We start from the raw sequence: 27,923 nt of genomic DNA on the forward strand, positions 1-27,923 counted from the left end.
ATGGGGTTTGGAAGCGAATTTCTCTGCTCCGATGGATTCACCGCATTGGTGCGCCTTCAAGACATGGAGCTCAAATTAATGGAGGCCATGAAAAAGTGGCTGATGCAGCGTTCAAAGAGTGACAAAGAATATGCGTCATTACTGCATCAGATGGCGGCGCAGGTAGAAAAACAAGATCACTCGGTGCAGCCAGGGCTGTCTGACTACTCAGGCCAGCTCGGTCAGGTAATGTCTCCTCTCTATACAATCAGAGCTGAATAGGTTCAGCATCATAACACAATGTTAGCCGCCCCTATAAGCTGTTTGTGCATGTATTCTGTTTAACATCTAAGTGGCGGAATCTCTGAACTTCGCTGTGTTTGTTTGACATTCATTTATGTTTAGTTATATTTTGGGCAATTGAATGCAAGTGACAATGAGCAAGGTCATCCAGATGGAAGTACACGACGATGTGATTTAATATCTATATTTTCTGTAGTATTCTAATGCTCTCCGAGAGATACAAATACTATAAATAAATGTCCCCAAAATATAAGTACAATGTAGAAGAGAGGTATGTATATATATATATATATATATATATATATATATATATATATATATATATATATATAGCATTAAGTATATACCGGTAGTATTTTTTTACTTATTACTACATAATCGTTTAGTATGCTAACTTAGAGAGTTCCCTTGTATATGTTTGTTTGATATATACACTATATGGACAAAAGTATTTCCAGAAGAGTGGAAACTGTTATAGCTGCAAAGCGGGGACCAACTACATATTAATGTCATAAAAGTCAATGTTGGTATAATGGTCATGTGTCCCAATACGTTTGTCCATATAGTGTATTTGTGACTCTGATACCCAGCCATAATATCCATACCCTGATACGGAACTTTGATACCAAGTCATAACGACCTAACCTTCATATGGAACTTTGATATCCAGTCATAATGACCAAGTCTTGCTCTGATAGAAACACCTTCTGCAGGAAGTATTGCACTGTGAGTAGTCGAAGTTGGAAGGAGCATGGAAGTCTAGAATGAAAGTCATAGACAATCTACACTGCATTGTTAGACTTAACTATACATTGTATGGTAAACATGCACAGCCATGTAATTATTGCTGTAGTCCCCGACCAAGCGCCCACTACCTTGTTATGACTAACATGATGATGAAGTTGATAACTCAGATTTTGTTTATGGTAGGCCTGGGTAAACCTTTAACCGTGCTTGTTTGTAAAGGGCAATTTATTGTAGTGTTATCGGAGATTTTAAGGTGGTAGAGATCTTGCTTTCCACTTCAACGAATGAAGTTAAAACATGGGAAATAATATAATCTTTACATACTCATAGAAACATGCACATAATATAGTACACATCTAAAGCTCACCTTGCCATGAACATGTGATTGTAGGGGATATAACCAAACATTAAAACGACTTCACATACACCACAAATAATAACCGTAATAAATAAAGACACCAATCAACTTCAAATTGGATAAACAGGCCGTGGTCTTTTATTTAGCTTACAAGGTAATATCAATTTACACACATAAACTTGAAACTTTCTAACCATAAAAGCACTCCTGGCCCAAGCCCCAGAGTGCAACCATAATTTAACCATTTAAAGACCATCCGCCCTAAAGCCAGGGTGGCCAAATGCACCACCGGTTCACCCCTTATATTAATATATATATTTTTTTATATATATAAAAAAGGGGTAACCTTAACCCAATAAAAGCCACGACAAAAGGTTAGATGTACATACATAAGAATGATTAAATGGGTGGGAGGGTGGGCGCCTCAAAAGCAGCTCCTCCATGTTCATCCTTTGGCTCTCCTGCTATGCTGTTGCTCACCAGACACTACAAGAGCTCAGTGCAGACAGCTAGCGGTTCGCCGCAGGTAAGTGAAGCGTACCTCAAACAGGTGCTATTTATAGGGCAAATTCCCGCCCTTTGTGCAGCGCGAGGCACCCGCAAGCGCAAGGAGCGCAAAAGGGGGCGGTAAGTAAGCGGCGCGTGGCGTCCTCGAGCACAACCAAAGTAAAAAAGGCGGCAAACTAAACAGCGCGAGCGCAACAAGAAGCTTCTAACACCTTTTTTTTTTTAATTTAAATTGTATAACCTGCCTAACCTATTACTAGAACCCTGACCTTTATTTGACCCCTTATCCCCACAACCACATGCCGCCCTGACTGCTAAATAGAGTCAGGGCTATCCAGGACATATGTGTTTCCTTTACATGCTCTGCATGATTATATTCCATATTGGCATCTTTTTACTGACTGTTTCTTTCCTTTCAGAATACTATATTGTAATATGTCTAGACAGAAGAGACAGCAGAAAGCCTGTGTTACTTTGTGTTCTATGGAACTTCAAACCACAAAACTGATTTTAATAAACAAATGCTAGTATCGCAATACAGAATTAGAATACAACTGTGATAAGAGTGTCATCAGAACTTTGTGTACTTTGTGATTTGTTTTGAAACACCGCCTTCAATAAAGTCATCCCATTTGGCTTTCTCATTCATAGATATACAGCTTTGCATATAACGAGTGTTCTTTTGTTCCATACAGTCCCGGTTAACCTGTCATGCAATGTGCTGCAGCATACAAACTCCCATCATTCTTCGGTTTCTGAATGAGAGTTGTGGACTTTTATTGATTTTGTTTTTGTTGACTTATCATTGTATATTTTTTAGGTGGATTATTGTTGTTTGGATTTAATGAGTACCTGGAATGTCCATATTGTTGTATAAAATTACGGTATTTTGGATCTTAAGAAAGTTTCCCAATAGCAGCCAAGATGGCCAAATAGAACCATTCCTTATGCGGTCTGCATGTGCATTTATTTCTCTAATGTATTCCTGATCTGAATCCATGTGTCTATAGGGTATTCTTTATGTCTATAACTGCATCTAATTGTCAAAAACTGGCACCATTTTTAAGGTGTAAACTATGCTTATCTCACCATTGTATGCAGTAAAGGTGCATATAACCAAAACCATTTAAAAATCTTGTATTAAATTGATATTTGCTCCCCACAGTCCTGGACTATATTGGTGTCGCAGACTGAAAGCTTGAGTCAGATATTAAAGAAGCATTCTGATGATTTGAACTCTGGACCTCTTAACAAAATAACCCTTCTGATCCGTGAAAAGCAACAATTGAAAAAATCCTATAGTGAACAATGGCAGTTTCTGAACCAGGAGTATGTGAAGGTAACCCATTGATTAAAGCTATATATACTGGCATTATTATATTATATTTTCATAGTTTCCAACAATTAAAGGGCCAAGATGGTTACTTTTTTCTTGTGTGTCTTGGTAAGGGTAGGATTTTAAAGAGGCTTTTATGTGATATTGATATATTTGAGTAAGACAATTAGATCAATAATAATATAGACCATTTCAAAATAAATATTTAAAAAGTTATTATTTAAAAATTATTTTTGTTTTTATATTATTGTGGATTATAGTTTTTTTAGGGATTGTCTTCATGAACAAAAGAGGGACAGAGGGACTTGGGTCCCAAGTAAGTACTGTCCATCCTCAAATGGGAAGTACATTCTTCTTCCATCTACTAATCTTATATTCTTTTTCCATTATGTCATATGCATGACTTAAAATAATATTATGTAGGGTCCAATCATATGTGTGTATTTTCAGAGTTTGGTCTCAATTCTTTTCTGGAAAAAAATGTGTTTTATACCATATTCTCTGTGTAGACCATTTTTATATGTAGGGTGCTATTAATTAAACTACCACAGTCATGTTATAACTTGTTAGCAACATCTATCCACCAACACTGTTCGTTCTGCTGCTCTATTAAAGGGACACATGCAAAGACATCCTTAGAGGAGAGGAGTATGCGGAACCTGTCAGCTTTATAATTTGACCAATATAGATAGAGAATATATTGCGAACCATTGTTTAGGTTTTGTAATATTTTGTTATATTAGTCTAGCACTGTTTGACCAACAAAATAATTCTCACTATGTAGGCATGCGTATCATGCATCTAAGAAATAATCAGTTGGTAGGATGATATAACTAAAGCTTTTGGGTTTATCAAAGAAAGCCCCAAGTCAGGCAGACAAAAAAGGTTCCAAAGTTTCAAAAGTGGTCCCTTTCCCATGGCAACTAAATCAATGGTACTGCTGGTTGGACCATTCCACCTGTTCCTACAGTGATAAGCTAACTTTCTACACTTTGCATCAGAATCACTATATATATATATATATATATATATATATATATATATATATAAAACCTCCTCTGTGAATTTTATACTGGCAACTCACCAATGAGGCCTCTATTATATTCATAAGCAGAGCTAATAACTTTGGTTTGGGATTAAGTATGTTTGTTACTCTGTAGACAACGCAACAAGAGGTAGAAAAGCTGAGATCACAATATCGCAGCCAAGTAAAGGAAACCATGCAAGCCAAGCGAAAGTACCAGGAGTCGATTAAAGGTAAGAACCACGATTTTAACCATTACAAGATCGATTATAGCTCTGTTATCATGTGCATGTGACAGCTGTGATTGATGAGAACACTGATCACATGACTTTGGCTGGCTATTAAAGGTTGTGGCTGGACTGGGAAGTTAATTGCGTGCACAGGAATGTGCACCACTACTTTACCAATGACATTTCATAATGGACATAATGGAGCAAAAAGTTGTACAAAATTATTAGACATCATTATTTCAAGAAGAGTAGAGCCTTTTTAACATTATTGGTATTTTAAAATATGAGTCACATGGTGATAATGTTTTATGCGCTGGCCAGAACAAAAATACATTACAATTTATGGTATAGCTACACTGTAGAGCTATATAAGTAACCCTAGTACATTTTACATGTAGTAATTACTTAAATATGTGGCCCTCAGATGTGCATTTTAATTCTTACAAAACCTAAAATTTTTAAATATAAACAATTTATTTTAAAAAAATCCTGGTTTTAGATCACTAAACATATGGTCATCATTAACAAAATAAGGTCAATTAAGATATCACAGGGTTTGTGCATAAAAAGCCATTATGGTACAAAATAATCAACAGGAAAATATTTAATTGGTTACTATGGTTATTGACCGACTTTTAACACTTCGTACCAGAATTGCTTTTTACACATTACCCAGTATGTAAAATCTGATGTGAACTTTGTTCTTGTATACTGATAACATAAGTTGTATATTAAACACATGGAAATATTTACCAGGCTTTCAGGCCAACATCAATTCACATGTAGAACATACAGCTTATTTCAACCAATGTAAAAAAAAATTCTTGCTTTTCAGATCCCAGAAAATAGAGCCATTATAAGAGTCAGTTGAGTTTTTTCCTTTAAAGTCATACAGCCGTGTATTTAACGTTCAACTATACCAGTAACAGACATAAGCAAAATCACATTTACATTTAAAACAAAATAAGAAAAAAATTACTTGGTTGCTATGGTGATTATTGCACTTTTACCACCACTTTGTGCTTTAACCTACAATGTATTTTGCATTCATAATTCCAGCTGCAAAGAGGTAAAATGGTACAAATTAAGCAGCCGATCAGACATGTCCAGGAGACTCTGAGTTAAAAAAGAATAATATTATATGTTTAGCGGTCACCAAGGAAACCAACAGAACATTCAGTTGACTGCTAAAAGCTTAGCACTGTGACCCAGCATCATCAATCCAGATGCTTGATGTTAAATTCCTGATCATCAAACTATTAATTTTATGCAGACCCCATAATCTGTCGAGATTACTGGGAACGTGCATGCCGGCATGGATATAGCTGAAAACATTTATTTGGTGGTCCTGGTGTAGAAAGCTTAGAACCACTAAGAAGGGATTCTAGGTAAAACTCAAACTACAACTAATGCAATATGTTTTCTTTTTAGACAAGGACCGAGACAAAGCAAAAGAGAAATATGTAAAGAATACTTGGAAACTACATGCGCTACATAATCAATATGTTCTGGCGGTGAAGGCAGCCAAATCGCACCACGAGCATCACTTCAAGCACAGCCTGCCCATCTTACATGATTCTGTGCAAAATATTCAGGAACAGATGGTTTTCATCCTGTAAGTGTCAACTAAAGCCTTCCCTTCCAATTTTAATGCAACTGTATAGTAAATATTTGACACTGGTTAAAGGAGCCACCTGGACACCCTGCCCTAGTCTCATTACTATACTATACTTTTATTTTAGTAATACAGCATCAGGACATATACATAGACATATAAGAATGTCTTACTTATTCCTTCTGGTGTACATAGTCTAATGTAAAGCAAAAGGGGAAGCCGCCCTGACCCCAAAGCTGCTGAAAAAATAGGAGTAATGTTAGAACAAGAGGTCATAGTCTAGAACTAGAGGGTTAGAGGCTCTGACATAACGTAAGGACGTTTTATTTTAAAGAGAGGGTGGTAAAGAATAGCCACATAGCAGACGCGCCATGTTAATACTTCAATGGGATTGCTTCTGGGTGTGACTAGGCCAGGGACTCTTGACCAGTTGTGGAGCTCTGGTAGGCCCACTGCATCCATTACAGGCACGTGAACGGTGACTGCGCCACTTATGTATTGATTTAAATCAAATGGTACAAGCAAGGGCCCATACTTTGGTACTTTGTGACATCTCTAGATTGTAAGCTTGCAAGCAGGGCCCTCTTTAACTAATGTTATTAGTTTTGCTAAGATTGTCGATTCTAGTTTTTTCATACCTTTTGAATGGTTCTATATAAATAAAAGTTAATAATAATAAAAAAAATAATGTCAATATGACTCCGGAGTTACAGGAATATATGGGAAGCTGTGTGATTCTTATGTTTAATGAACCATCCTTATTGAGTAAGCTCTTCCGTATTTCGAGGATTAAAATGGATATTGATATTATAGTGCTGAGGAACCTATAAAATAACTATAAAAAATATTTCAATTGAAAGTCCAATCTTTTTAACTAAATGGTTAAAATGTTTTTTCTAGATTTTAAATGCATACAGGGTTATTAAGAGTCTGCCTTGGAGTCAAGAAGGATTTTTTCTTTCGCTTTGTGATGACATGTTTTGTCTTCTTCTGGATCAGCTAATATGGACTATATGAATTTTTTTCAACCTAATTAATTATGTAAATGTAAAAGGGGTATTATATATCTCCCTTTTTATTAGTTTTTCCCTATTGAACACTGCTAAAACATTAACCTGGAATTTTAGTAGTCTTGTACGATGTACTAACATGGGCGTAGGAACCCCTAAAAATCTGGGGGGGACAGCGTTTTTCCCCATCAGATCCCCACTTTCTCCCCATCTCTCACACTATCTACCCCCTCTCCCCCTTCTCACACTATCTACCCCGTCTCCCCCCTCTCACACTTTCTTACTATCTACCCCCTCCCTACCCTCCCTTCTCACACTATCTACCCCCTCCCTACCCTCCCTTCTCACACTATCTACCCTCTCCCTACCCCCTTCTCACTAGCTACCCTCTCCCTACCCCCCTTCTCACTGTCTACCCCAGGGGTGTCCAAGTTTTTTCTGCAGTGGGCCACTTCATCAGAATTGTATACGTGCGTGGGCCGCACTCATTTTTCACTGTGAGAAAATATGGCCTTTAATAAAATATGCAGATTAAAATAAAGTAAATGACACAAAACCTTTGCCTTTCCTCTCACTGATTTCTGGGCCTAGAAAGTTTTGTGAGTACAAATTCAGGACTCAGGATAATTAAAAATGAAATAGTTCTATTTATTCTAGGGATGCACAAAAATGAAAATTCTGGACCAAAACATTCACGGTCCAAAACCAAAAATGACCCCCCACCTTTAAAAATAATAATAAAAACTCAAATTTTTAATAAAAGTAGGTAACACACCACAATTGGACAAAAAAATTTAGCAATATGACTTGGCATGATAGGAGTGTGATTGCTAACAGCAATCACACTCCTATCATACCCAGGCAGCCAGTACATGCTGGTACAGGGTGGCTGTAAGTGATGCGCAGACCCCATATTGCTGGCAGCATCAATACACAAGGGGGGCAGCTAGCTAGGTGTCAGCATGTACTGGCTGACTTGGCATGATAGGAATGTGATTGCTAACAGCAATCACAGTCCCATCATGCCTAGGTTCCAGCACTTACACATCCAAACAGTAGATGCTGGAACCTAGGCATGATGGGACTGTGATTGCTGCTAGCAATCACACTCCTATCATGCCAAGTCAGCCAGTACATGCTGGTACAGGGTGGCTGTAAGTGATGTGCAGACCCCATACTGCTGGCAGCATCAATACATAAGGGGGGCAGCTAGCTAGGTTTCAGCATATACTGGCTGACTTGGCATGATAGGAGTGTGATTGCTAACAGCAATCACAGTCTCATCATGCCTAGGTTTCAGCACTTACACATCCATGCTATCTCACACACACACACACACATACACACACTCACTCATTCATATACTCATTCATTCACAGATTCATTCCCTCAATCACGCATACTCATTCAAACACCCTCCCCACCCCCTTACCTGCACTGCAGCTCCTCGATGACGCTCACTTCAGCAGGGGCCTCCCTCTGCGTTCTCTGGTACTGCACAGAGAAAGCAGGCTGTGATGTGATGTCACGTGAACTCTACTGGGTTCCGCTTCCTCTGTGCAGTACAGAAGACCCTCCCACAGGTAGGTAGCAGGGCTCGAGGTGCGGACCGCATAAGATCGGTTGCCCTGGCTGCCGATCTTACGCGTGCCGCACCTCGAGGTCTCGCGGGCCGCATTTGCGGCGTTTCTATTGTGGGGGGGTTCCTACGGCCCTGGGGGGGATTTCTTCATTATCGGTCCCCCCCGCATGAGTTACTGGGGGGGATCTGTCCTAATGTGTACTAATGAATGAATTTCATATTGTATATGTTTTCAGTAAGATATCTCTCATGCTTGCATACATTTCATATCCTTCCTCTACTTTACCGCAGCAAAGGGATTATGCAAGAATACCACGGAATTACAAGTTTGGTGCAAGAGGAAGTAGCCTGTGTTCACCAGGAAATTGAGAGAGCCCTTAACAAAATCGACCCTGTCCAAGAATATGAAAACTTCATTCAAATGAACCGGTATGTGCTATAACAGAACAGTGGATCTTTTCATTTCTGACCTCCACAATTACACATTTATGCCAAAAAAGACATGAATCTATCAAGATAACGATTTCAAACAGATTCTATCAATGATAACTAAATTATGACATATTCTGCTGCCAGTTTTGACCAAATCAGGAAGGAAATGCTATGGTTTTAAGGGGCAGTCAAATGAAATAATGCGATCAAACAAAATGAATGTAAAATCAAACTTTCAAGCTTTCATTTGGAAAAAATCTCACCCCAGTATAGCCAGCTAGCTAGTAACATCAGCATTATAAGTATACTATAAGATGGAGTCATTAGTTCATAATATATATATGTAATATGTAGTCATATTACCTTTGGGACACAAGGGTTCCTTCTTTCATGCCTTCTGCAGAAGACCCAGAGGTCCCATAAAGCTTATCTGACTCATTCATTTTTTTTATTAGTGTTGGCTTCCAGATGTTCAGATCATGTTTGCAACTATCCATCTTACTGCATCTTACAGTATGTGAAATGTATAAGCTCCATGTTTTCTTGCTCTCCCAAAGCTACATATAATGGCGTGCATGCCAAGGGAGATCTTGACATCTTAAGTTCCTGTTCCTCAGGGTTTGCATGGTTATTCTTTCCCATTAAGTAACTCTTTGTGTTTGTTAATCTTCTACTCGCTTGCGGCTGCCCTGGTCTAAGCAGCATTATAAGGGTGGGTAAGGAGAAGGAATAGGAGTTTAGGACAGAAATGTAATTACATGTGCAGGTTTGGCACCCATTTCCAAGGTAAAATAGTTACTTGACAGATCCTTTTAATGAGCTACCCCTTGTCACTAAAATGTATTGAGTATTTGGTTTGGATGGCAGAGAACTGGGTATTAGTATTAGCTCAATAACATACTTTCCTAACATACCTGATCTTATTACACTATTAACTGTAGAGATCAATGGCTGGTACTTACAGAGGAAAATGTTACCTTTAACAAACACAACCTTTATATTGCTATTTGTCTGCATTACATTTTTATTAAAACACTGTTCCTACCAAGGGTACATATGGGAAAATAATCAGTGTGACTAATACATTTTTGTGGTTTATTCTGTGATTCTTTTTTGAACCGCATGTGCTAGACATTTTAGTTGAAAAAGGTGATTTAGCATTGTGACAAACATTAAATTGAGGCACTATTTTTACTTAGGAGTGACCAGATGCCCGCTTTTTAGATTTGTGTATTTTGATTGATGAGCAGGGGACAAATAAAATCACTGAAAAGATCGTTATAAAGCAAACACTTAAACAGGACCATTTACCTTTCCATTAGATCCACTTGCCTGGGACATCCATCTTCGCCCTTAAATGAATATATACCCTGTGTCTTGAAGGCAAACCAGAACCTGCAAGCTAATAGTACCAATACTTCATAACTATCTCAGTGCTTGGAAAATGAAGACACAAAAGTAACCTACAGAGGAGAACATTCAATATAAACAAAATACAATATCTCACAAAAGTTACAAAAACATGTAATAGGGGCAGTCGAAGGAGCAGCACAGGGCTGGTGTCCTAAGGAGTCCATCAGCCACACAAGCAGAAAACCAGTGATCTAGAGGCACTGATGGGCACTCTGTTCCATTATATAGGAAGACTAGCATGTCAAGCCTTTAAATAAAGTGTCTAAAAATAAAGAAAGTCCAACCGTATTCGATTAACCATAAACAGATGTATTAGTGGTTACATTAAGCTGATAAAAATGTATCCAGCAACAAAGCCTACTTACATTTCAACCTTGGGACTTGACGTTGTCATAATTCACAATACAGTAAAAAAGAAAAATATGTCTTAACGTAACCATGAATAGATCTGTGTCAGGGTCCTACCTCACTCCCCTGTCGGCACCACAGGTCTCCACCCGATGGTGGAGTCGCGGGACGCCCGGGACTTCGTCCGCGCACCACGCGGCCCCGTGGCTCGCGGTCGCGGCCTACTGCGGCCTACGGTAGGCCGCATCCCCGGACTCCAGTGCGGCGAATGCTGGCGTGGAGTGATGGCGGGGAGGCGTGGCCGGCGCTTCCAATAATGAATTACTCCTGGTCAGGGGCGGGACGAGTAGTGATGGACAGTCACTACTCCATTGTACATACTGAGGAGGGGAGGGGTCTCTGTTATTGGTGGGGAGGAGCTGATTTCTAGAGGGCTATTTAAACCCACAGCTTCTAGGCCTCATTACTTGATTGTTCAAGTCTCTACCTACCCGTTTTGCTGATACCTGTGTTGAAACCTGTATGCTGTTACCTCTTTACTGGATTTACTGGACTTTTGACCTCGGCTTGTTTTTGGACTTTGATATACCTCTCCTACCCTTGATCTCGGCTTGCTTAATGGACTTTGCTACACTTCACCTACCCTTGACCTCAGGATTGCTACACGGTACAGTTTATGCCTTTTTCTATTCTGTGGAATAAACTTGCTGATATTCCTGATATTGCCTGTTTTGACTCTATCACATATCTGGTGTCTCACTGCGGTACGCTCCAAACCCTGCATACCCTACAATCTGTTTGTGATTAATTGAGTGTGTTTGGGCTTTCTTTATTTCTGGAAAATTAACACACATGGCAAGTTCATGTTAAACAGTATTCCTCAAAAATTTGAATGCATTTTCTTAGCTCCACCCAATATAACATTTGTATACTGGATTCAAAATATATATTTTTTTTCTCAATTCTCAGTTTATTGCACCTATGGTAACAAATACATGGTACATAATACCGGGTACATAGGTAAACAGCAGAGCATATACACACACAGCATAAGAGGAGACAGCACACGTACCGGAGTGGCCGAGAAAACATGAGACATCGAGAGCATATACTGGAACAAATCGGGTACAGAAAATAGTAAAGCTACCCCTATAGAGGGGGCCAACACCAGGCTGGCAAGCAGTGGGGTACCCAATAGTACAGTGCTGGTAAACAAGAAATAAAACAAAAAGAAACAGAAAACAATGTATAACATGTCTGTCCCAGGGTCCAATGGGTAGCTCCGACACAGAGCCATTACAACCTACAGTACATACGAAGTAAAAACAAACAAGAAGAGGCGCGAAAAGAAGGCGTACACCCAAAAGAAGAACAGCAGCAGTCCCCTAGAGGGAGCCAGGTAAGGGGCGATGTTCCAGAGACGTAATAAACGACCTCCAATGAAACCATTTAAGTTCAACTTTATGACCCGCACCCCTAGCCGACCACACCAGAACTTCCATCTGATAAATGAATTCGACCTGGTTAACCCAAGCCATGAAGGAGGGAGGAGTGGCTGACTTCTAGTGGCGGGGGAGGACTGCATTGGCCGCGTTAATCAAGTGAAACCTTAAGGACCGCTTATAGCCAGAGAAAGAAGACTGCGTATGATGTAGCAGAATGGCTTCAGGAGAAGCCTGGAAATCAGGGTCAGCAACATCACGGATCACCGTCGCGACGGAATCCCAAAAGGGCCTAATATCAGGACAGGACCACCAAATATGCAACAGGGAACCAGGGTGGGTACCACACCTCCAGCAGGTCGGAAGTACCTGAGGGGCGAACCTATGAATGTCCAGGGGAACTCTGTACCATCTGGTTAGAATCTTGAAAGACGTCTCCTGCATTCGACTAGACACCGACCCCTTGTGGACGATAGAGAGGATCTTAGACCAATCCTCCGGTTCAAACGAGCACGCCAGGTCCCTCTCCCAGAGGCTAAAATAATATGGCTTGGCGACCGGCTCAGGGGAAAGCAACAGCGCATATAATTTAGACAAGAGATGGGGCGGCTCCTGCAGTTCAAGGCATAACCTCTCCAATTGTGAAAGCGGTCGTTCCATATGCGGCAAGACCGCTAAAGAAGACGCAAAATGCCGAAGTTGATGGTAGAGGAACTGGAGGGAAAAGGGGCAGGTTCCCGGGCCAAACAAGGCCTCCAAGGGCTTCAGAGCTGTCCCAGAAACCACATGGCATAGGCGTAAGGTGCGTACTCCCGGCGGGAGGAAAGCCTGCAAGCCACTACCTGAGCGACCCGGAGGGAAGTCCGGGTTCCCCACCAAGGGAGTCAGTGGGCCGGGGACCCTTGCAACCGAACCTTCGCGCAACAATCTACGAAGGTAGGTATAAGGAAAGGGTGGGCAGAGAGAGTGACACAACTCACGGGGTCACGAGTCCACGGTAGCGAGGAAACCGGGCACGTCAGGAAGGACCCCTCCACGGACACCCATTGCTTAGTCGAGTCTACGGACCATTCGATAACACGACGTAAGTGAGACGCCTGCCAATAAAGCTCCAAACTCGGGAGACCAACCCCCCCCTGCAAACGCGGCCGAATCAGATAGGAGAACGCTAAGCGCGACGGTCTGCCTCTCCAGACATATCGCAAAAAGGCCCTCCGACACCTCTGGAAAAAAGACCGCGGGAGAGCTATGGGCAGCGTACTGGATTCAAAATATATAATTGTTAGAATGCCTATACCCGTCCCAGAAATACAATTTTGACTCAATAATAATTGCTGTGTGACACAAAAAAAGCAGACGCTAACATAATACCTAAAAACAGTTCAGAATAGGTTCTGTGTTGTTTTTTGTTTTTGTGGTTGAAGCTTCAGAGAGTATAGCCAATATTTTGTCCAAGCAGAACAATCACTTTAAATGCCGTGTGGGGCATTACAAAATATGTTCTTCGTCTACATAAGGCTTTTGGAAAAACTACATTGCAGTATGTAGCATAGTGTCAGTATACTAACAGTACAAGTTTCAAAATCCTTATGGTGGGTTGCAAGCTTTTCTGCCTAGGTAAAAATGAAAGTTAAACTTTTCCAGACCACAACCACCCAAAAGTTTCCCACACTATAGATAGAACACTGGTTTCACTGTGTGAAAAAGCATCCTTCCTCAATACCTGGCCCTGAAAGTAGCTCAAATAGCCTTTGGTTTGAGGCATTTAGTTTCAAGGTAAAGGTCAGTGGTTAGAAAACACTCCTGGAAGTTTAGGTTGTGGTTTCCTAAAAGCCTTACTTCATTTTTTTCCAGTTATTGCTTTGATTCAATGCGTTTGATTCAATTTGTTCTTTGCTATCATGCAGGTCATCAAGCAGTTTGCCACCCACCATAATCTTTGACACCAGTTTGTTGGAAGAGACAGAGAGTCTGGAAGAAGAAGAACTTCAGCTGAATGACCTGACTATAGAGAGTGTGCAGCATACGTATGTATGGCCGAATTATATGTGGGAATGGACAAGGAATTATATTTCTGATCACATAGTTATTGAGGTTCAAAAAAGTCCATTGAACTCAACCTAACACACAACTTGTTCCTGCTTTAGTTTTGCTTCAGATGGAACTAGAATTGCTTCATAACTACAAAATTGCCATTCGTACATATTTATGCCTTTTTATAAAAGGGCATTGTGCTCCTTTCTTAAAATATGCTCTTGTGTTTGAAAGTGTGTTTTGTAAGCTTGTGAACAGTGCCTTCTTAGCCTTGTGTATTAGTTTGTCAGTTGCCGTATACCACACACTATGCATTCTACAAAGAACTGCAGAAAATGCAGGCAACCTATAACTAAATGAATACTAAACGGGGGATTGTGAATGTAGATCAATTGCTGAGTGAAGAACACAAAGTTATGCCTGACCATTTGTCTTGTTATTGGTGAAATTGTAAAATCTGACTTTTTACAGTGCTTTTAATATAGCAAGGCGTTTTAAAGACTACACAATGATGTACAAAGAAACTATCGTCAGAATTTATTTTACAAATAGATACCATGCTATGAAGACTTCGATTTCTGTTTTACAGCTTATTGTGAAGACTATCACTCACCGTAGTGCTTCTGAAATGTATCTTAACCACTTGTGCCAATTAGACTTGTGCATTCGTATTCGGGCGAACATGAAAACAGGCAAAAAGGGTGCGTTTTTGTTGTTTAGCCCCGAATACCGAACATATGAACATGGCGGTGGCAAAACGTATACGAAGATGAAGACACACAACAAGAAGAATCTTCGTGTTCTTCTTTGTTTACTAATCTCCCTGGTCCCTTCCCCGTCTAGCCTACCTTATCTACACAGCATCGCAGGGGTTAATGGGAGCGGAAATCCGTAGGTTCACCGTCAGGAGTTAAAGGGCCATGCGAGCGACTCTATTGGTCGCCTGCAGGGGTCTCCTCTTACACGTGCACTTCATTGGTTGATGGCAGAGGAGGCCCCTGCCGGCGACCAATAGAGTTGCTCGTACGGACGTTTAAAATCCTGGCGCCAAAGCTGCTGTGTAGTGAGTACCGCGTTAAACCTGTATTTTCTTCTTATACAAAAAACAAAGAAAAAAAATGTACACAAATATTCACCCGAACCGAACACAGGAACGGGCGAATATTTGTGGAATACGAAGATTTTTTTCCCCACGAACACGAAGATGAACATGGAGAGTTGGTCGGCGCCCAAGTCTAGTGCCAATCCTCCCTTCCGAATTCAATAATCTTAGCACAGACACCTTGGGGTTCCAGATTGTAAGTAGCTACTATAGCACGTAAACTTTGATATAGAGCTACTGAGGAAGGTTCTGTTAGCTTTAGTAAGGCTGCTACACATGGCAATAATATTCGGGGGAATAGTTATTTGATTGATTTTAAATATTGCAATAAGGTTTTTTTGTATGATAGTTACATGATGAGATATTGTCTCGGATTTTAGTTTAGTAACACTTGGCTGTCGGTTTTATATTTCCTGGAAACTCTGAAACCCAACTTCCAATGACTAATTTTGCATGCAGCTTTCACTCAGTGAATGTGACTCACAAATTCTTCCGTGTTCCAATTGTTTCCCTCTTGTATCAACCGCTCACATTTTAACTCACAATAATTGAAGTACGTTTCCCCACCATTACCTTGTTACACTGACGGTCTTGCTTCAAAGTTTGGTGGCACGGTATACCCGCAAATACTCCTTATATGTCATTTTACTGATGTCAAGTAGAAACCATAACAGAGTGGTTGATTTACTCAGTTAGCATCACTAAGAGAGTTATCATGCAAGGAGAGTGAGCTGGGTCCAGGTGATTTATTATTAACTCCTTAATGACAAAGCCCGTACATGTACAGGCTCAAAATACATTGTTTTCAATGGGTTTAGGGACCGCCCATTGTCCTTAAGGGGTTAAACATTTAATAAAGCACCAGAAACGTCTTAGCTCCACACAACTTGTATATTAGGATACAGTAACAAATACCATATTTAGACTGAATCAGAAAAAATCAAAGGTTTTTACAAAAGAAATATGTATGTTTTAGTTGCTTACTTGCACACTAGTGTGTTTTTCTGATGGGTCCTGAGCCATTCCCTTTAATGTTTTGATACACAGGTTAACATCGGTAGAGGAAGATCTGTCTATAGCCTCAGAAACCGTTAGTACCAAACAAGAAGCTGTGAATCAGCTGCATTCTGAGATTGTGACAGAGGAGAACACCACAGACATCTGTGAACTGTAAGATTCAAGTATTGCCTTGCAACTGTTATTGGTGCCTAGAAGTTCATAGAAATATTGTTGCATTTTGGTGTTAACTGGAGAAATATGTTGTCACCGTAGCCATATTTTCAAATATATTTCTTATGAAAATAAGTCATAAGTTGTATTTGAACTTAACCAAACCATCACACACTGATACAATGCCTTTGTTTAAACGCATTTAGGTTTTTTGCAGATGTACTGAGATAAGGTAAATGGAGAGCTTTCCATCCATTGTGAGATCCATTTCTGCCGAGTCTCTGTGGAGGATATAACACTTGGCTGAGGATTTCCTACACTGCAAATGAATGCCCTGTTACTATATCCATGCTCTCCACTTTACCAAATTAACTTACTTTATATCTATGAACTCTTCCCTCTCTTGTAATCCATAATGCCCATGTTTAAGACTTTGTACAATCTACTCATCACGCCAGTTGTTGGTGTCACAAATGTCTCCACTTTCTCCTTTACCGCTCATATTTGGTCACTCACCATATTCTGCTACCCTAGCTAGCAAAATATCTTTCAAATATGTCTTCTTGACACAAGACTACCACTAAAATACCAGTTATTTCCTTGTGATAGCCTATTTTCACCTGTCTTTAATCCTTTCAACCTTGCATACTGATCCAGATTACTTTTTATCCCATTGCTTTATCTGCTGCCCAACTGGATCCCCTTACCCCAGAATACAAAAAAAAACCTGTCCCTTATCTGCTTTTCCAAATACTCTCCTAATCACCTCTTCTATATACCACAACTTGCATCTCCCCTTCATTGTAGTTACCACTTCTTACTTCTCCAGGGTTTTAGCCGTGCTGTACATATTCTCTGGAAATCTCGGCATCATTCTGACTCTCTAAAACCCCCCCCTTTTTTCAAGAAGCATACACCTGGCCTCTTTATTTCCCCTAACCCTACATTTTAAAAAGAAGCCATTTTCTATATTGTCAATTGTAATGTGATATATAATTTAGCATTCTTCCTTATTTTAAGAACACTACAGAATCTGCTGGTTCTCTAATTTGTAATTTAACATAATTGATGTGAAAGCTCTCCAAGTTAACACACGTTCACCCAATCTCCATGTTTACCCACTCAAATACTTATACACAGTATTAAAAATCCATAAATTTTACCTAGACATACTATTGTATATCCCTATGAAACCAGATAACTTCTACGGCTGTGCCATATAGATTGTAATAATTGTTGCTATAGAGCTTTGTGTGCCATTAGAATGAATGTACTTTCTCTTGTAAATTGCGATAGCCATGAATGGCCACTTCTAGTCTTTGACACAAGAAGAGAAAACAATGTCCATTTATTTCTGTTGACAGTTGTCTTTGTGATAAACAAATGTGATGCAAAGCCAGTCATTTCAAGGGGTAAGTAATAAGTGTGTATCATCAGTGACTTTGAGTCTTGTCTGTCCTCAACAGAATTAGCCTGCTGTCCAAACGTCAGTCTCTACGGGATGCAGTTCTACAATATCATGTTTCTCTGTGCAACAAGAATAAGTTTCAGGTCCAGAGAGACATGTTGAAGAAGAAGATGAATGAGGTTGGATCTGGAGACCCACCTCCTGCTCTCAAGCTGCAGGATGACTGCCGATCCATCACTTCAATAGTGGGTTCTATAGCTGTAATCATTCATTCAACTTCACAGCTCCTAATGGAAATGCAGTTGTACTGGTCCTTAACATCCAATTCTTTTGCAGAGTCTTGTGTATATAATTTAACAACAATTCCAGTTACTACATAATTGTGCCTTTTACCTGCAGTTGCTTATGGGAAATATCTACTACAGGGCTGCATTAAAAGTATGACTTTCCTGCACGTTCCTTTTCATGGATGTACCAGGTTAAGAGCCAGATGATGGGCCCTGGATAAATGCCCATTGTGCCGTTGGATAAAATTGCCCTACCTGCATTGCAGCACTGATTTTAATGCACGTGTTATATTCTGTTCTAGGAGAGACCAAACCAAACATTAGAAAACATTAAAAATCACATATCAGGAATTTTTCGGCAAAAAATATTGGTAAGTAGTATCTATAACGATGAACATTTTTTAAAGCAAAGGGCACAAGGTCTTCATTAAGACTTGGTTTCCCCACTTAATCAGAAGAAGATCTGCTGCATGTTGAGAAGCATACAGCGATATCTAGCTGGGTTACGTGGAAATACACTAATGTCCTATACCTGTAAGTGTTTTTAGGCTGATCCTAAAATTTCAACTTAGTATGGCACTGTTGAAAACAAACCTTGTTGAGAACCTATTTTTCCGTGCGTACCTCCATGGAATGTAGTTACAGTTAAGAGCTAGTATTTTTCCTCATTGATCTCAGTCCTAGTTATACACATAACTGTTGTTCTGTTCTTCTGGCAAACCTTTTAAACATGTATTATCTTACAAGCCAAGATGCTAGGGACATGGAAACAGTTGAAATGTTTGTATTCTGCATAAATGCTTCATGCATTTGCAAGGTGAAAAAAACCAAAACAATTTAAAAGAAACACTCAGCTATCATATGCATTAAAGAGCACATAATGGATGGAGAGTTTCCAAGAACAAAGACGTAAAGAAGCTTGTTATTATCTATCTGTGACTGTAAACATGGTGATTACAGATAAATAAATATGCACGTACTAAAAATCCACTTTATACGTATACAACGGAAACAGCAAATTTCCTTCCCTATTGTCCTTGTTTGGTACGTTAGGCAGTGTTGGTAAGTCCCTGCAATTAACTGATCTGCTAGTAATGCACCCATTTTACAGAGAGAAGATGTTTTTTATCCAAAGAAATACTGCGCCCGTGCACCTGTAACCCTTTGCTCACCTCCGCAAACAGCCCCCTATTAATCCCAATTTGTGAGAGAAAAGATCCCCCTCGAACTAGGAAAGGCAGACATACAAGCGGGCTTCAATTTTGGTACCAGGTCACCTGACCAATTATTCTGTGGGGGGAGAGGTATCCTATCCTTATTCTTATGCCCAAGGTCTCAGACAAAAGTGGTGAATTATTGAGAAACCAATTATGAAACCATTATTCAGTTTCTTCTACAAAATAGGCAGCTTGTTTATAATCAAAGAGCTGCATATATATGAAACAACAAATTATTATTATTTTTTATAGTGACCATGGGAGACATTTTTATAACTTCTTATTACATCCTCATTTTTTTTCTTCCAGTTGCCTCCTCTTTTGCCAATGATCCCAGAAGTCCAGAAGCCTCTAAACCAACAGAACTGGTATCACGGTGCAATTCCACGCTCCGAAGTCCAAGGGCTACTTGTAAACAATGGAGATTTTCTTGTGAGGGAAAGCCAAGGCAAACAAGAATATGTGTTGTCTGTTCTTTGGGATGGACAGCCGAGGCACTTTATAATCCAGTGCGTTGATGTGAGTAATGTAACAGTAACAGGCTACTAAAAAATAAATGTATTTATTTGTATACAGATATCCACCTGGTTTAATTTGACATTAGCATGCCAAAAGTGATGACAATAAGATAAAAAATCCCCCATCACTCTTCATAATGTCCAGGGTGTGGATTCATATTGGTTTAGGCTGGTAGATGGAGTACAACACATTCTTGCGGTTATAGTTAATGAAGGCCAAGTTGGTTCGAGGATAGAATTTAGATGCATATTTTGACCTTGAGCAACTAACCAACAATTGTGGAGTCAACTTCTCACAAAGGAACCTTCTATATCAGACCCTGAATTCTCGTTAAAAAATGAATTGAAGTTTTGATGTTCTTCTCCATCGGATGGGTCCTTTCAAGGGTTTCTGAAAAAAAAAATAATAAAAGACAAAAAAACAAACTTGCTGAACATTTGTGGAAAATCACTGAGATTTTAATGTTACCGCATTCCAATTGATTGATGTTTTTTGACTGTTTAATGTCATAGAACCTTTACAGACTAGAAGGAGATGCCTTTTCAACCATCCCATTGTTGATTGATCATTTTTTGAAGACAAAGCAACCTGTTACCAAGAAAAGTGGAGTTATCCTGAACAAAGCTATAATTAAGGTAAAACCAAGCAGTTCTGGCAGTAACATGATTGCTAGGCAGCACAATATGATGTCTGTGTGGGAAATGGTGTCAACCATGAGCTAAGCTAAGGATAAAAATGATACTATTACATTTTAGTAACAGTTTTATTTTTTGTATACTTTTTTTCCTTGCTAATAGGACAAATGGGTATTAGAACATGAAGAAGTCATCCTGGGAGAAAGGATTGGAAGGGTATGTTCTCCAAATGTCCTGCTTCTTATCAAGCTTTGTGTAATTAAATAAGGCTGCTGGCAGCTGATGATACCATTATGTGCGAAACAAGCTAAAGAGTAAACACAGTTTAATTAAAATAGTATGAAATGGCATGAAAAGTATCAACAGAGCGTGCTTAGTGTCGAACATGGGGGCTGCTATATATAAAACAAAAAGAGATTTCCAAAGTTTAAAGTAAAAGGTCAGTAAAATATCTGATAGCATTATGACTAAGTATTTACTTTCATACCCACCTTGTGTATTAAAGATTAATAACAGGATAACAGCAGAATGACGTGATTCTGGAACCACTGGTTTTTGATTGTGCTCTTAGTATCATAGCAAATCTAAAATGTGCCCTAAGCGTTTGTTCTATGGTAAACATAATGGCTAAATTCTAAGAAGCAGATGCTGCAAACACAGTATTCTAGCTTTTAATAAAAATATTTTTATCAAATAATGATTTTTGAGGTTAAATTGACAAATACAGCTTCCTTCCATTGTGATAACAAAAAAAAACATTCGAATTAATCAGTGACTGGCTTATTATTGTTTGTTTCTTAACTTTCTTTTTTTTTTAATTTCCTTCCTGCCAAGTCATTTTTTGCATAGTATGATTATTATTACAATAAGAATTTATTTATAAAGCAGAAAGCTCATTTGTAGTACTCAATAATAAGACCAATTATTATTCATTTATGTCTGCTTGCCATCCTCCCATCAGCACCTTGGTATAATGGGCATGTCACAACAAACAAGATGTTACTGGGTTTATTATGCGTCAACTGTCAAGCAATCGGGACTCATGGGCCATTTTATAAAATGCTTCCCTGCTTTCTGAGTTTGCTTGCTTCTGTGGTGGGTCATTCCAGTTCAGTGGGTGCACAGCTTAGTGATCCAAGCCCAGGGTCTGCTTGTACAGTCTCACCAATGGCACATCAACCTCTTTATTCTTCCTAGCATTAAATAAAATGTGTAGGTTATAGACACGCTATATATATTGATCATATATAATAGGGAGTAACAACAGGTCTTCTGTTTTGTTTTTGTTTGGGGAAAATGGCAGATCTGCTGCATTCATTTACCGGTACTCTACATCGCGTTAATGTTTTGTCTAGGCATGTGCACCTTTCATGCAAATCTGTGTCAATTACATGGCCCACTGTGTACATGTAAGCTTTCTGTAGCGTGATTTAATATGCATTCAGTGAAACTACAGTGAGGCTATATATATATATAAATCATTTTTAAATATTTTTTTATTATCTTATGGCATGATGATAATAGTTCAGCAAATTAAATTGTTCAGCAAGAATACATTTCATCTATGCATTTGCTGGTAGGTGACATTTTTCCCCTCGTTGTGAAACGTTGCATGGTGTCATGAGTTATCTTACTTGACGGAATATATTGTTGATCTGTAGACCCTTATTCTATGCTTCCTTCCTTCAGGGTAATTTTGGGGAGGTGTACAGCGGACGTCTCCGTTCAGACAATACTCCAGTAGCTGTGAAAACCTGTCGGGACACACTGCCCCCAGATGTAAAGGACAAGTTTCTGATGGAGGCCAGGTTAGGACATCAATTTGTGTCAGGTTATTGCCAATTACGTTTTAGTTCTCTCCAGTGGTAGCGTTACAACGCTAAAGTTTAAATCATTTTTCATTCACGTGCCTCCACACTCCATTAATATCCTAAAAGCTTTAAGATTACACACAAATAAAGATAATCTCTTTAATTTGTTATTATTAACTTTATATATATATATATATATATATATATATATATATATATATATATATAGCACCAACAGTTTCTGCGGAGTAGTAAAATGAGGTTATACTACGTATAGTTTAGGAGTAGGCAGAACTTTTTTTTTTTTTTTTTTAAATTTCATTTTTTTTTAAATACTGGTAACCCATCCATCCCAACATATAGGGGATAGAAGGAGAGAGGCAAGGGATGCACTGCTACCCCTCCATCACTGGACAGAGGAAGGGGGAAGAAGGGGCCCAAGTAGGCTGTATGCAGTCCAAGGCTATTTTATTAGATTTTAATCCCGCAATCATTTGGTGTTTTTTTTTTTTGTTTTTTTATTGATTATATATTTAATTCACATGTCATTGATTACTTAACTTCCCAGTGAATAAACCTCAGTGATATAGGTGTTCACCTTAAAAATAAAATTATATGAATGCAGATTATTACATTCTCACATAATAATGAAATACTCAATTACAAATAGCCAATACAGATCTGTAAGGCTGTTTCATAAAAACCTTGCGTGTCACTTCAGTATGGAGTGCATTGCAACAAGTATTTATTCATCAAGCAAAGGCAGGTAATTTGTGTGCAGGCGCTTGCATTGTTTAGCAATGTCTATAAGTAACAGGATTAAAAGAGCTGGGTATACAACAATGTAACATTCTAGAAGTTTGGAGATGTTCATTTTTTAAAACTACACTATGCTTAAAGGGGAAAACCTAAATTAACTTCTATCTTACTACATCATTAAATTAATACCAGCATACAACTTCATTCTAGAACATTGTCCTTTTGTTTCTGGAACTCATAGATATTGAACAATTCATTACGTTTGTTTCATTATGTTTTTCCTTGTAGAATTTTAAAACAATACAGCCATCCTAACATTGTCAAATTAATTGGCGTTTGCACACAGAAGCAACCTATTTACATAGTCATGGAGCTGGTCCAAGGTGAGTGTTACCAAAATAAATCAGTAGCGGACCTTGGTGCTGATAAAAAGTGTAATGTTACAGTAAAACGCAACACTTTACTTTTAAATGGAAGGGGTACTGAAAACCTCCACATATGCAAGTCCAGCATTCTCAATAGAATGTTTCTCCATAGGTGGAGATTTTCTAACCTTTTTACGAAACGACAACAACAAACTAAAGGTGAAGGACCTCATAAGAATGGTGGAGAATGCTGCTGCTGGAATGGAGTATTTGGAGAGCAAACATTGTATTCACAGGTACAGCTTGCCTAGGTCTAACCTTGCCTTTGTCATGAAGGTGAGCAACACTCTTTAAAGCCTGTAAAGTGCGACATGTGTTCTAACATTGAGTTGGTAAACCTGTTTCACTAGTGAGCCACACATGAAAATTTTACAACCACCACAACACACTTAGAAAAGGCCCTGCACGTGGGTAATTATTTTACAAACCATTTCAATACAACCAAAGGAATCGTGGACCCTGGTTCATGCACCATAAACATCATAAACATAACCCATGCTTCCAGGGGAGGGCTGGCAGCCTAAGGCCTGGGGGAGCAAGTCAAGTCAAGTGGCCCATTGCGCCACCGAATCATCCCACCATACATGCCCATTTTTTTCCTGATTTTCTAATGCATATTGATTTAATAAAGCAAGACAAATATGATTCAAATGTGGTTTAACATAAGTAAATTTAATAGCAACAAAGGATGGTAAAAAAAGCAAAACCTAATGTCCCCTTGATGCTCAGCCAGTTAAATGTCCCCATGATACTGGCTGAGGATTGTGGGAAGTACAGTACACAGCAGCAGGGAAATTGTAAAGGCTAACATGAGTACCCTACCAGGATCATACCTGGGCCCATGAAATATTAATTCACTGGAAGGGCAGATTGGGGACAGAGCTGACACTGGGGAGGGGAATGAGGGTAGCAATGACATGAGGGGACTGAATGGGGACCGACGTGACACTCGGAGGGGCTGATTGGGGACAGAGCTGACATTGGGGAGCTGAATGGGGACAGAAGTGACACTGGGAGGGGCTGAATGGGGACAGAAGTGACACTGGGAGGGGCTGAATGGGGACAGAGCTGACACTGGGAGAGGCTGATTGGGGACAGAGCTGACACTGGGAGAGGCTGATTGGGGACAGAGGTGACACTGGGAGGGGCTGAATGGGGACAGAAGTGACACTGGGAGGGGCTGAATGGGGACAGAAGTGACACTGGGAGAGGCTGATTGGGGACAGAGCTGACACTGGGAGAGGCTGATTGGGGACAGAGGTGACACTGGGAGGGGCTGACTGGGGACAGAAATGACATGGGCTGAATGGGGACAGAGGTGACACTGGGAGGGGCTGATTGGGGACAGAGGTGACACTGGGGGGCAGATTGGGGACAGAGGTGACACGGGGGGGCTGATTGGGGACAGAGGTGACACTGGGGCGCAGATTGGGGACAGAGGTGACACTGGGGAGCTGAACTTGTGTATCTATATAAGTGTTTATATATAAAGTATGTGTATATACAAATATATCTATATAAAATAAATAAAATCTCCATCTCCATTTTTTAAATGAATAAAAATAAACCACCTTTATGCAGTTTGTCCCCCTCCACAGACACACTTACAGACACACAGCCAGATACACTTACACACAGACACACACTTACATGCAGACAACCTTACAAAAAGAGAGAGAACCTCACACATACAAAATTGTTCACAGGCTGGATCCTTTTTTAGTTCCATACAGATATACAGCGATACAACTGACATGAGTAAATTTATCAAACTAAAAAAAAAGATGGGTTGTTCCCAAGCTACCCCAAATTTAGTTTTACAACTCAGAAGATTGAGAGTTATGTGTAAATGTATTTCCAATCAGCAGGACCATTCTTTAAGTTACTATGGTGATAAGCCTAGAATAATTTAGGTTTATAACACCCATTGTGTCTCTCGTATTTGTGTATTAAAGGGATCTTGCAGCTCGCAACTGTCTTGTGACTGAGAAAAATATTCTAAAGATTAGTGATTTTGGGATGTCGAGAGAAGAGGAGGATGGAGTGTACTCGTCCACTGGCGGAATGAAGCAGATACCTGTAAAGTGGACAGCACCAGAGGCTCTCAATTATGGTAAAAATCCATTTAATTCATTTTATAACCTGTAATAAAAAAAAATCATTATATCTGGAAATTAAATATAATCACAACTGTAAAAACGGTTTCATTTCAACTTGAATTTCATTTCAACAGCTTTTCCTATGCTCAATGTTAAAACTAGAGGACATTGACTCTAATCTTTTGTTTATATTGGACAGTGTAATATTTATTTATTTGCTGTTGGGGTTTGTCTGAATTCCAGGTAGATACAGCTCAGAGAGCGATGTTTGGAGTTTCGGGATTTTGCTGTGGGAAGCCTTCACACTTGGCGCGGTTCCATACACCACCATGAACAATCAGGAAACTAGGAAGGCTATAGACGAGGGTAAGTGTGTATGTCTTGGAGGAGACAAAACGCTAAAATCCCTAATGAATAACTTAGCATATTAGTCATTCTTAATATGAAGGTTTAATCGTTGAAAAACAGTGTAGAGACATTTAAGAAGTGTTTTCCGTGTTTATGTCACAGAATAAGTGCTTGCTTTTTTGTCACATGGTAATTAAGTGCTCCTAGCAGCAATAAGTGAGGAAATATATCTGGGAATGATTTTCTTATTCAAGAATACAAGGAATTGTGTTTCTAGTGCTGCATTTAGTTACTAAGGTATTAAAGCCAACAGAGTGGGCGGAAGTGCAGAAAGAAATACTATACTTTCGATTCCAGAACTAGAACATATACTTTCAGAAATATCACACTAATCAGTCAAGTATTTGCAGTCCTAGATAATGTTTAATAATATTTTAGAGCATAAAGCAATGATAAATGTAATATGTGCCAACCTTAGTTTTCACCACCTCTGTGCACTTGCAATGTTTAATAGCATCTCTGGTACAGAGCTCAAAACACATAAGCTCAAAATCCACTTGAGTGCATTTTTTCAGTCATTCTAAAGTCCCCTACTTCAAACAAGGTTCAAAGCGGTTACTTATCTGAGATACACTATATGGACTAAGTTGGAAGCATAGCATTGACCAAAATGTCTTGGTATACTTAAGGGGACATACCAATACAATGCTACGTTTCCAACTTTGTGGGAACAGTTTGGGGAAGACCCTTTTGTATTCCAGTATGACTGGGCCCCAGTGACAAAAGCAAGATGCATAAAGATATGGTTGGATGAGTTTGGTATGGAAGAACTTGACCGGCCCACACGGAGCCCTGACCTCAACCCCATCGAACGCGTTTGGGATGAACTGGAACGAAGATTGCAAGCCAGGCCTTCTCATCCAACATCAGTGCCTGACCTCACAAATGCTCTACTGGATGGAATGGGCAAAATTTCCCATAGAAACACCCCAAAATATTGTGGAAAGCCTTCTCAGTCATTAATATGCCCTCCCTCCCCTTGCAGCGACAACAGCTTCCACTCTTCTATGTATTTAGAATGCAATCTCATAAAAGTCCCTGTTGGTGTAATGATCAGGTGTCCCAATACTTTTGCCCATATAGTGCATTTGCTTGTGGAGTTTTCAGTTATATAATTCAATTGCATTATGTTTCAATTTTGAAACCCCCAACCCATTCATCCTAATGTGTTCAGCTGCCCACTGTAAAAACAAAGTTGCATAACACTGCACTAGATGATAATTCATAAATAAATAAAATCCACTAGACTACGATCAACTGAATATGTGATTAGACATCAGGTATGCCTAGATTTGTCCTAGCAGGTGAGTTTTCAGAGAGCTGTTCAGTGACCACACACTTCAGTCTATAGTCATTGCATGATAATTTTTAGAAGCACTTGACCTCATAATTTATTCCTTTTTTATCACAGGAATGCATGGATTTGCTTACAAATATTTCTACCTCTGTTACATCTATTATTTTGTAATGCAATTCTCACAATATAATTACCCTTCCACACAACATTAAGCGCTGTATTAACCATTATTCCCACTAGATCCAGTAGTGTTTTTAATTTGACTGGTTTTCTGCCGTTACAGGAATCCGGCTGCCAGCTCCAGAAATGTGCCCAGAGGATATCTATAAACTGATGCTGCGTTGCTGGGAATATGATCCGAGAAAGCGTCCTAGCTTCAGCATTATGCACCAGGAACTTATCAGTATCCGAAAGAGACATCGATAA

At 39.4% G+C, this 27,923-nt stretch overlaps 1 protein-coding gene across 2 annotated transcripts; it reads left to right on the forward strand.

Moving 5' to 3' along the window:
* On the forward strand, positions 1-27,923 carry LOC149273401 (tyrosine-protein kinase Fes/Fps-like). 2 transcript variants are annotated; one of them, XM_089506369.1, is made up of 18 exons: positions 1-225; positions 3,060-3,233; positions 4,391-4,487; positions 5,916-6,099; positions 8,983-9,120; positions 14,234-14,353; positions 16,510-16,632; positions 18,099-18,285; positions 18,630-18,698; positions 19,854-20,063; positions 20,576-20,698; positions 20,861-20,914; positions 22,388-22,506; positions 23,557-23,651; positions 23,806-23,929; positions 25,649-25,806; positions 26,036-26,158; positions 27,781-27,923. In XM_089506369.1, the coding sequence occupies exons 1-18, from the start codon at positions 1-3 to the stop codon at positions 27,921-27,923; spliced, it is 2,466 nt and encodes an 821-aa protein (XP_089362495.1). The 2 variants fall into 2 exon arrangements, with proteins under 2 accessions (XP_089362495.1, XP_089362496.1); XM_089506370.1 differs by lacking the exon at positions 19,854-20,063.

This window comes from Sceloporus occidentalis, unplaced genomic scaffold (assembly GCF_023333645.1).
Source record: "Sceloporus occidentalis isolate IW3139 unplaced genomic scaffold, rSceOcc1.0.p SCAF_378, whole genome shotgun sequence".
In the NCBI taxonomy this organism is placed as follows: Eukaryota; Metazoa; Chordata; class Lepidosauria; order Squamata; family Phrynosomatidae; genus Sceloporus; species Sceloporus occidentalis.